The sequence below is a fragment of the Leiobunum rupestre genome, chromosome 8 (genome assembly GCF_980474605.1).
Source record: "Leiobunum rupestre chromosome 8, qqLeiRupe1.1.hap1, whole genome shotgun sequence".
NCBI lineage: Eukaryota > Metazoa > Arthropoda > Arachnida > Opiliones > Sclerosomatidae > Leiobunum > Leiobunum rupestre.
Genome location: NC_143391.1, coordinates 37,721,330 through 37,733,017, shown reverse-complemented (window position 1 = coordinate 37,733,017; position 11,688 = coordinate 37,721,330). Strand labels below are relative to the sequence as shown.

The 11,688-nt window shown below is 39.5% G+C and overlaps 1 protein-coding gene across 1 annotated transcript; it reads right to left on the bottom strand.

Annotated features, from left to right (window-relative positions):
* Positions 1-1,765: 1,765 nt before the first annotated feature.
* Positions 1,766-5,536, bottom strand: LOC149933345 (uncharacterized). The gene is made up of 4 exons (XM_090157274.1): positions 4,923-5,536; positions 3,581-4,859; positions 3,415-3,531; positions 1,766-2,701 (listed from the first exon to the last, which is right to left on the bottom strand). The coding sequence occupies exons 1-4, from the start codon at positions 5,534-5,536 to the stop codon at positions 1,766-1,768; spliced, it is 2,946 nt and encodes a 981-aa protein (XP_090013400.1).
* Positions 5,537-11,688: the final 6,152 nt, after the last annotated feature.

Genomic DNA, 11,688 nt, shown 5'->3' with positions numbered 1-11,688 from the left:
CTCGCGACCTTCAACAAGTTTAGTCACCAGCCCCAGTTTCCACATTTGACGCGGTAATTTGTCATCTCGTACTATCATTACGTCCCCGACCTTTATTTTTACATCTCGTTTAGCTAAACTACTGTAATGGGCATTGCGCAGCTCCAACAGCTATTCGTGACGCCAACGGTTCCAAAGTATTTTCATCAGCGCGTCTCGATGTTTAACTCGTATAAGCATATTTTTTCTGCTGTTATTGTTAGCTGCAACGGCATCATCCTTTCCCTGGGGGGTAAGCAGGTCCCCCTTTTTCCAAGAATAAAGTGTGAGGGGGTCAGGGGTTCTGGCTCTTGAGCGTCATTAAAAACGTATGTTATCGGTCTCGCGTTAATCACGGCTTCGGTCTCCGTGAGCAGGGTCTCCAGTTCTGGATAAGTGATGGAAGCTTTACCGAGAACCTTTTTAAGGGTCGTTTTCGTTGATCTCACCATTATCTCCTAGTAGCCTCCCAACCAACTGGCTCTTTCCGCAATAAACTTCCACTCTACTCAATTATTTCCAAAAAACTGCTTAACTTCGTCGCTGTTAAGATTTCGCCACATTAGCTGTAGATCTTTGCTCGCACGTTTAAATGTTTTTGCGTTGTCGCTGACAATTAGGTTAGGGATTCCACGCCGTGATACCATTCTGCGAAAGGCTAGTAAGAACTCGTAAGCTGACAACAACGGTACCAGTTCCAGATGAATAGCGCGCGTCACAGCTCATGTAAATAAACAAATGTAAGATTTAACTAGACCTCCTGGTGATTTCACGAATACGGGTCCGGCGAAGTCTACGCCGACAACTGTAAACGGTGGCGATTCCGTTATTCTTTCGCGAGGTAATTGACCCGTGGTTGCGTCGCACGGCTTTGCTGTAAATTTTTTACATATTAGACAGTCTTTTACTATTTTTCGCGCTAATTGGCGGCCAGCGGTGACCCAATATCTCTCTCTGACCTGAGTTATGGTCGCCTGAATACCACCATGCATTATTTCTTCGTGGCTTCTTCTCATTAATAATTCCGCAATCCTTTGCTTTTGGTTAATAATTATCTGGTATTTCTGACTATAGCTAAATTCTGACTCGCCTAATCTACTTCCAACGCAAAGTATTCCCAGATCATTTAACTTGGGTTTCAACGTCATAAATACTTGATTGTTTAGATAGCTTCCGATTTCCCTTTAAACTCTCTATTTCTTCCTTGAAATCCTCTTTTTGTATATCTCTTATCCATTTTTCCTCCAAACTGGCTATTTCTTCGGCGGTAACTGGGCCCTCGCGTCGAGCTATTTTTCTAGTCCTTTCGGTAAATCTAGTCATCAGAGCCGTTATTCTAAAAACCTTTGTTATACTGCTGTATTTCTTTAGGTCTATAATATTCTGAATTCCCGTTGGGGCGTCCAACGTCACTGCCATCACTGTTTTTCGACGCTCCACCTCTACTTCTTCATTACATAATTGGGAAATTTCGGTAGGCCATTGATGTTCGTTTTGACGCAACCAAGCTTGGCCTACTAACCACTTTCCCCCGATTACGTCCTTCACCCTAGCTCCTCTGGTCGGTATGTCTGCCGGATTTTCTAACCCTGGTACGTGTCGCCAACAAGAAGGATCTACGAATTTCTTAATTTCAGACACTCGATTTTGAACGAAAGGTTTCCAATTATTTCCTTTGATCCAATACAAAGCAATTTGCGAATCGGTCCACATTTTTATCTCGACACCGTTTTTTCCGAAAACTGGTTCAACCCATTAGCTCTAATCTCGGTAATGTCAGTGTCTGGGGTTTCAGGGGAGCTACTCTGCATTTAGAAGTTACGAGACAGACGCGTTTCCTTCCCTCTTTGGTTTGGTAGCGCGCGTAAACAACGGCGGCGTACGCCTTTACGATGGCATCAGTGAAACAGTGAATTTGAATGTTCGATTCCTTTTCGCCTTGCCCATAATAGGATCTAGGGATCCTGAATTTTCTTAAATGGGTCATCTCAGCGCACCACTGACTAAACTCTTCGCTCATTTCACCTGGAATTTTGTCGTCCCAACCTAATTTATCTGTCATCGCCCATAAAGCTTGAAATATAAATTTTGCTCTGACTGTGTAAGGAGACAAAAATCCCATCGGATCAAATATCTGAGACACTGCGCTTAGGATGAATCTTTTTGTAGCGGTTGCGTCTTGTAATATTTCCATTAATTTTGATAGGTCAAAAGTAAATTCATCGGCTTCCGGATTCCAAAGTAGCCCTAAGACTTTCTGACTAGGATTGACCTCTCTATCAAACCTAACCGCTACCCCAGGGTCGTTATCTTCCCCTCCTATCTTCTTCATCAATTCGGGCGAGTTAGAGTTCCATTTTCTAAGCCGCATGTTAGCTTCTCCCATATCTTCCGACGCTCTTTTTGCTAAGTCGTAGGCTGACTGTACATCTTTCGCACCCGTTGCGAGGTCGTCCACGTAAAAATCATTTTGAAATATGTCTGATATTTCCGGATCGCTGTCTTTATATTTATCAGCGTGGGTTATGATTGTCGCCGCGAGAAGAAACGGGCTGCATGTTAAGCCAAAGGGTACTCGCTGCATGCACAGCACCGTGTAATCGTTAGGAATAATTTTACAGTTATTATCTTTCTTAACCCACAAAAAACGAACACTGTCTCTGTCTTCCCTCTCCAACGCAACCTGAAGGAAGGCCTTCGTATTGGAGTTTTAAATCCAATGTTAATCAGCAGAGCTACCCTACACTAACTAACTAACTAACGAAACTAGTAAGAAATCATAACGTAGTGATTTAAAAAGACAAACGTTTATTAAGAATGAATACTTTACAAGATGAACGACATATTAGGAGTGACGATAATAATAAACGCTGTAAGCGAATATATATACACATAAGGTTAAAAAATAGTAAGATAAGATTAGTGATTAAAATATATCTTATTTACAATAAACATTTTTTAACCTATTAAAAAACCTAAACGAGAAAAGCCGATAACGCTTTTTATCTTCAACACTTCGCGATATCGGCCGTTATCGCTATTTTGTGGTGTCTGAATCTTAGTAGCAGTTGTAGCATGTCTTGGTACAGGTTTGGGCCTCTAGCTACACATTCGTTAAGAGAAGGAGTCCCGTAGGCGTGACTAGTTCCATCTAAAACCACCCGCAATTTAGTGGTAGAACTGTTTTCCCTTTTTACCGCTTGGTGGGGCTGATAAAAGTTTCCCGCGGGGCAATGTGAGGATCCTGAACTACCGCTGCTATTCCATTTTGAAATTGTTCATTTATAACCCTTTTATAATCCGAATAGAAAACTGGTTCTCTCATAAACTTCCTAACTAAACTTCCCATTCTTTTAGTCGCTACCCCGAAGTTATCCTAATCCACGGCAAGCTCACACTATATCTACCATCTTCAAATTTCAATTTATCTTTAAAATTTTTAAAAACTTGATCCACTTCGAAATCTTCTTCTTCTTTGGGGTTAATTCCTAAACTTTCCAACTCCCAAAAGGACTGTAATCCCTTTATTTATTTTATTCACTTCGATATTCATAACTGTTACGCCAAAACTCCCAAATTCCGAATTACTGGGGTCCCGCGTGGGCCCCTGAAGAGCCCAACCTAATTGAGTCTCAATAGCCACCATTGATTTCCCAAATCTTCTAATTTGCCCTCTAACTATCTCCCAATAATAATCAGCTCCTACAAGGAGTACAATGCTCGAACACGTTAATGTTTGGTAGCTAGCCTCGTCCGCCATCTGTAAACCTTGCTCTTCCATTATTTTTTCAATATTTCCACAATTGATAGAAGTAACTGTATTACATAAGTAGGGTACCTCGATAGCGATTATTTCAATTTTTGTTTCGGGGAATCTAGTATTTTCCAAAATTAAATTAACTTTTCTTCTCTCTACCCGCTCTGGGTTTTCATTCCCAAAATTGTGGATTGTCACCAATTGCCTGCCCACCTCGGAGAGCCCTAAACTACGGGATATCTCTTCCTTCACGAACGTAGCCTGGCTGCCCCCGTCCAAAAGACAGCGGATCTCTTCTTTTCTCTCATTCGTGGGGTTTTTTGCAATAGCTCTCGCTGTTTGCAACCGTATAGTCTTATCGTTCCCTATTGTCCCGACTACTCCGACGGTCTTAGGCTCCGTGTGCTCTGTTTGTTTATATTGCGTATTTGTCGCTCCATTTTTAAAAGTCTCTACTGAATTCTTATTCGCATCGTTCCGTTCGCAAAGCGCGGTACTATGCCCGCGACGACAAATTTTACAAGTATTGTATTGAGCGTGGCAATTTCTGGAGTCATGATTGAATTTTAAACAGATAAAACAACGGCGGGCTTCCTTAACTATGTTCCACTTCTCATCTAACGTATATTTGGTGCAAGACGTTGACGCGTGCGACGGCCCTTTACAAAATACGCAGTAAACGGCTTTAGCTACTACGTTGTTCGATAGCGCTGCCGCGCTCATATGACCATTCTTGGGTCTGGTGTCGTATCGACTGTATCTATTAAAGTTATCTACGCGTTTCGGTGGATCGGGTTGTTTAGTTTCACGCCTTTGCGGCTGGTATACTTCTCCGAGCATTTTACAAGTTTCCCTGCTTTCAATTTGTTTAAGCAAAAAGCTAATTAGTTCGTCCAAATCCCACTCTGCCGATGCCCCTCTATATTCCGTATATTTTAGTCGAATGTCTGGTGGCAGACACCCTATTAGCTTAGGGCAAAGGAATGTACCATTAACAGCGGTATCAATGTCAAGAGCGCGCAAACTCCTAATGTTTACTTCGTACGTGTCGTATAAATTGCGAAGGGCGACCAAATCCGAAGAACTGCTTACGGGTTCTAATTTTAATAATTTTTTCATATGGGCATACCCGACAATATCATCTCACCCAAACCTTCTCTTCAACAAATCAATTGCTTCGTCATAATTTTCATTTGAGGGTTTCATTCCTCTTAATACCTTTAAGGCATCCCCTTTTAACAATGTCTTAAGATAACTAAATTTTTGTACCTTAGAAAGATTTTTCTCACCGACCGTAGATTCGAATAAACTGTAAAATCCATTCCACTCGGTCTCGTCGCCGCTAAACTTCGGCAAGACCAGCGGCGGAAGTCTCGTATCCTCTTGTCCTTTCGCGCAGTTTCCTCCCAGACACGAAGTTCTGGTGTTATTTGCTCTTGTTGCTGCTTGTGCCCTTTGTTCCAATTCCTTGATTCTCCTGATCGCTCTATTCTTCGCCAACATTATTTTGTTTTGGTATTCGTCTTTCTTGTTGAGCTCTTCATCTATGGCTGCGTCACTATCCGTAAATTTTAAAATCTTCTCGTCCAAGGGTAGTAATTCTTCCTCCTTTCTCGATATTAGCGTTAGCTTGTCTTCAAAGTCCGCTATTGGAGTACTAGCTTCCCCCAATAGCACGTCTAATTGATTAACTAAGTTAGTAGCTGCAGTCCGTATTGTTCCGCGAATTTTCACTTCTCTCGCCCGTTCTCGATCCGTCATTTTTAAATATACAGGCTGTCCAAACAATTCTAGATCTCCGTATCTTTTCGTTTTTTATACTATTTATTATTCCGTTATAAATTTATCCGATACCGATGTCCAATTTTCGGCAACTGCGCGGAAGTCCAAAAACCCGCTTTTCCGTTTCCAAGTTCGATTTACCTAGTTCGTTAGTCCGCTATGATTCCCGGGTTTCGGCACCATGAAAAAACCCTAACCGTGGCGTTTAATTTTCTCGTTAAAGTTAAATTTACTAGGGAGAGTCCTTTTAGATTTTGGAATCGCTAGCGACTGAAAAACCAACGATTCTCATATAGAGACTGTTACTGGATTAAAATAAAGACGGGTTAAAACAATAAACATTTATTTTAAAGAAGCAAAAATTCGTAAAGTTACAAAATAATAAGGAGATCTGTTCTCGACCAGTCTCACATTTCAATTGCCTCCTATAACTTTTTTACAGCGCCACTTTTTCCCACTGGAGGCAAGTTTTTGAACATGGTGGCCGGGGACAGAACCTCTCTCTTTTATCGAGGCGATTTCTCGGTATTTCCTCAAAAAGCCCACGTGTCATAAATGGGCTTGGTGCTGCTCTGGGCCCAAGTTTACTTTAATGAGTGCAAGTGCACTCGGGACAATAGCAATCCTCGATCGTTCCCCATCCGCCACCACTCTATTTTCTGGCTCTTGGCTTTTTAGGCCAAAGGGCCTATTTTACAATATTTTGTCATAGAAAAATTTAGAACAAATTATTATTTTTTTTTCCTAGCATTACTACACTTTAAATTGTGTCCTACATTAAGTTCTACCTAAAATTAAATTAAATTAGAATTACAAACCCAGAGTTTTAACAGGTATAGACGAAAACTATCAATGGACAAGTTTGTAGAACATACTCGTAAACATTAAATGATATTGGTTTGGTCGGAATAGGTCAATTTATCACTGAGATATTAGATCATGAAAAATAAAAAGTGGTAGTACGTGCCTTAGCCTTTTCCCAACTAATTTAAAAAGAAAGCTATTTAAATTGTAATGTTTGTACTGTCACTACGTTGCCTAGCTACATAAAAAAAACTAATGAAGCACATACGAAGTTCTCGAATCTCGACATTCATGTTCAAAGGACCTAACCGCTGGCTCGTTATTCTCGACATTAAAGGGTCTGAAAAGTGAGGTTTTGAAAAACGTCATCCATGACGTCATTAACGAAATTTGGCGAGTAGAACTACTTTTTCTCAAGTTCGCGAAGACGTAAACAAGCACCGCTGTGTTGGTATTTTTGTATGACTAAATCCAGCGTGGCCTTGGTTAGTGTTAGCTGAGCTCGTAGGAAGTTTTAAAATTTCGTTAATCTTTAATGAGATTTAGTTTAATGAACAACAAATGTTTAACGAAAAATTCATTTGAGTGATAAGGTCTTTTGGTAGTAGTGTGTCCGTTATTTTTTTAATTATTATTTGCGAGTTTCATCGAATTTTGTAAAAACACGCTTAATGAATCGAAGCCAATTTCTAAGGGCCTTGGTTTCACTGGGGCATTTTGATAAACCTTAGAACTCAACCACAGTTATTTTGCCTTTTCCCATTTATCTAATTCACCAACAAGAGATATTTTCGTATCATCACGTTTCCGTTTTTTATTTGAATTAAACTCGTTCATTATAATTAAATAAATATTAAAATACTAGAACCAAAACCACGTTCACGAAGGCCCGAATATCTTATTTCGCGTATGAATACCTCTCACTAGTCTCTCTCTCTATCGGGTCGCTCTTCACTATTTTCAAAACATCTTCGTCAGAGCCAAATTCCTCAAGCGGGGAAAAAAGAAAATAAAGCAGGGTCCGAATTTTTTTGGAGATACCACGTCACTAGACGATTTCAAAACCCCACATTCCAGCCCCTTTAAGTCACTCTACACCCTCATTCCACACTATGATGGATTAAAAGCTCTTCAGCATTATCTCAACCGTCACCATGACCAATAATTTCCAACTGACACTTTGTTGCGTTTAGAGTTACCGAAGAAAGTCGATTAATATTCAAGCTCGGAACAGAATACCCCTGCGGTCTATACGAAAAACTTTCCTTTCGGTGATTTATGGTGTTTCCCTAGTCCCGTAATTGTTTTATTAATCAAAATTATCGCTTAATTCTATAATATTATTTCTCTAATTTTAATGTTTTATCGAAATTCTAGTTTAATTCCGTATTATAACCTTTTGTACGCATTTTCTTTTTTACGTGGTTTAATTAACGCGTTCTCGCACGCGCTTCTGGAATTTTATTTTTATTGTTATAGCGTTTTCCATTGGGAACCTCCGAGCACTCCCGGAGTGCTCCAAAATCAAAATTGTATTCCATTGGGAAAAAAAGGGGCAACTCCGAGAGGGAGGATCGTTTTCCATTGACCAAGGTACTCCCTCCCAGAGTGCTCCCAGCTGCCCCAACTCAAGAGTCGGAGGGAACCAAAAAAGTGCTCCGAAAACGTTACGTATTTCATTGGGAGTTACCAGTGCGAATCCTCTGAGCGCCTCCTACAGAGAGCAGTGACGTCATTTAACAAATCTAGATCACACTCGGAGTTCCCAATGGAAAACGCTATTTTAGTTTCTTCTCCGCCTCGAAGGCATATGTGCCGAAGTACCGCGTTTTTTCAAATTAAAACGGTTTAGCTTAACCCTTGTCCATTTACTGTAATGTTTGTATGACTGCTAAAAATGACCGTTTTTTAAACTATTTTTTTTATTGGTAATTAATTTGGAGAGAAAGTGTTACAAAGTTTTAAAAAACGAGGTTGTAAGAAGTCTACAAAAATGTCTAATTTATGCCAACTTAATTCCCCAAAGCTTTTTTTTGCATTTGCACTTCGTTTAAATTTAGGTTTCCTTTTAAGTATTTAAAGTGCGGAGTCACCTATATTAAAACCATTATCTCAACGTACTTCAGTAATTAAGTATGCCTCATAGTTGACGTGAACAGCGGTCCAAGTTGGTATAGTTATATTACTCTGATGGTCAGTTATTTCAAGTTGACCAGATCACCACACTATTATCCATGCTGTTCGTGACTTTGAAGATGATGTCAACCCGAATCGCGCATTCCACGGACGGGGAAATCAAATCATTAATATGGAAGACATGGTCAGCACCTACTTTGTCGCTTACCGTCGAGCAAGTATAAGAATAGCATGCTCCAATTTGGAATTGTCAACGTATTGTAAAGTATTTTGTAAATATTCTTTATGTTCGCTCCCCAATATTTAAAAATACTTCGTTTCCTTCTAAATATGTGAACAATGGTCAATATAAAGGGTATTACTAGTGACGCTCCTAGAACTTTCCACCGAGTTGCTACCAATGGTGCAATCAAAGTGAGAGAGCGGACACTATCGCGCGCTTAATGGTCACGTGGTGACCCATTGTGCCCAACAGGGTTAAAACCTTTTAGCGCGCGAGATTTTGTGGAGCGAATTGAGTTAACTGTGAGACCGTAAAGATGTTATCGTCGCTCTCTCCTTTTTCTTCGTGTTTTGTGCGCGCCCTGTTGGGATGGGCAAAATGCTTTTCCAGATGGAAACCGTTGTTGTAACTATTTAAGAATTATAATTATCAATATACCTGACTAGGACTTTCGTTGACACTCTTCGATAGTGTAGTTTGTGGCCTGACGAGCCATATTTGTTTTGTAATGATATTTCGTAAACCTTAGTTCTAATTTATTAAATAACATCGTAACTGAATTTAACTCTCGCACTATTTCATTATTATCTATATTTATCCAATGCTGACACTTATTAATTCCGCTAGACAACGAATCATAACTTCAATTTGATATTAACCCGATTTATTTCAAAAAGTGTCACAGTATTAGGTCTGGAGTGTCCTTGACCACCTTAACTTTCATAAAAGCCGTGCCACGCTACACCAAGCACTTCACGATTGGACTTTTGCAACTGGTTCAGTACCATGACCGATGCAAATGAAAATTTTCTCCGTTTGCTCCTCGTGTCGGATGAGTGCTCATTCTCGAGGAACGGCCCACTTATCAGACAGAACAACCACATGCGGAGCGATGAAAATGAGCACTGGGGACTTCCTCACCACAATCAGGTCCAATTTCGTTGTAAAGTCTGGGCTGGTCTATTAGGAGATCGGGTAATTAAACCATTTCTTCTATACCGAATCGACTTAATGGGGAGAGCTTCTTGACCTTCGTAAAAAATGAAGTTGCACCAGCAAAGAGGTGTGGTACAATTCCTTAACATCTAGATGCCTGGGCGTTGGATTGGAAGGAACGGTCCAGTGCGATGATCTGCTAGGTTCCCAGATTTGACATGCACGGTTGGACTTTTTCCTGTGGGGATTCTTGAAGGAGGAAGTTTATAAGATGCCAGATAAGTATTACAGCATTTCGACTCGTAGCTCCAGCTATGGTCCGTGGTTCATTTCAAAATATGCTGTATCGCGGAAACACTTTCGGAAATGTTTTTTTCTCTCGAAATTAATTACCAATAAGAAAATAGTTTAAAAAAAGATCATTTTTAGCAGTCATACAAACATTGCAATTTCAATAGCCTTTTCACAACTAATTAAAACAAAACCTTAGGCCACCTACTACCAAATTGTTATTTTTCATGACCTAATATCTCAGTGAAAAATTGACCTATTTCGACCGAACTAATTTCGTTGAAGGCTTACGAGTATGCTCTAAAACTTGTTCTTTGACAGTTTTCGTCTACCACCTAGCGTTAAAAAATAATAATTCCAAAAACGTGATAAATGTCACGATTTTGCTGAAATTTACAAATAACAACGAACTTTCCTGATAGTGTACATCCTGAAAATTTCATATTTCAAGGTAATATAGTTTTTGAGCAAAATGCCTGGGGTGATCAAATCAACACACCCTGTATAGTTTAATTTTGATTTGAAATAGAAAGGCGTGGAAGTCTAGGTTTCCATCTTATCTGCTGATCCGGTGTAGTCTAGTGGTCATTTGACTCTCACTCAGAAGGCCCGGGTTTATACCCCGGCATCGGAATATTTCTTCGCTTAGCTATATAGTTTGATTTTGATTTGGTTTTACTATATAATTTAATTTTTATTTGGAATAGAAAAGCGCGGGAAGTCTAGGTTTCCGCCTCACCTGCTGATCCGGTGTCGTCTAGTGGTTATTATATCAAGACTGCTAACTGAAAAATAAAATTTTCCAGGCACACAACAGACTAGAGATTTTATGTAAAACATAAATCCGAAAATTTGTTCAATCGAAATTTCAAATATTGCATTATTTTAAAATTTAATATCCAACCAAAGAGTTAGCACAACTCTTATCATTCAAAGGGCGTTTGAATTTTATTTACCCATATCCGGTTGCTATTTGCTAGTAAGGTCTATAAATATAAAACATTTTAGTATGAATTTATCTTTATTTTGTTTCAACGTGAACGAAAAATTTGAGGGACTCGTACGCTCTGATTTAAAAAAGCACGGATTAATACGGGTAACCCATATTATCAGGAGGTTTAAATCAAGGGCCCTAAAAACTTGCCTTAAAGTAGGGGGCCCAAGTCGTGGCTTAAGCAAAGTCAGGGTGGGCCAATTAAAATTAAGGCCTTAAGGTCCGGGTAGTAGTTAATCCGCCGTCTAAATAAAGTTATTTCTGAAAAAATGGTTGTAGATTTCTAACTCTCTCGCGTTTAAATAACTGAAAGAATTCTAGAGGCGCTAGTAGATTTGACTCAAAGTGACTAAAGAACAGCAGAAAACTTTCCTATTTTGGCTTTGTCAAAAATCTATTTATTAATTGGTGGACCTTAAAATACATTTTGCGCGTGAAAATATGCCTAACCTTGCAATGTAAAGGTACTATCACGCCAAAAATCGTAATTTAGAAATCGGTCAATTCTGAGCCGCATCAATATCGTCCAACAAAAGTTTTAAGCTCATTAGTATCTTCAATTAATGCCGCTTTCTTTTTCTTTCCTCCCCTGCGCGCATGCGAGAGTTACTGAATAAAATAGTGACGTGTTTTTGTTAGTTTTTTTGTAAGGTTAAAGTTTATAGCGCTCGCTAATTTGTTTCTTCATGATGCGAAATTGTATGAGCCCTTCTATATTGAATAGTATATCCTGGCAAATTGCTGAAC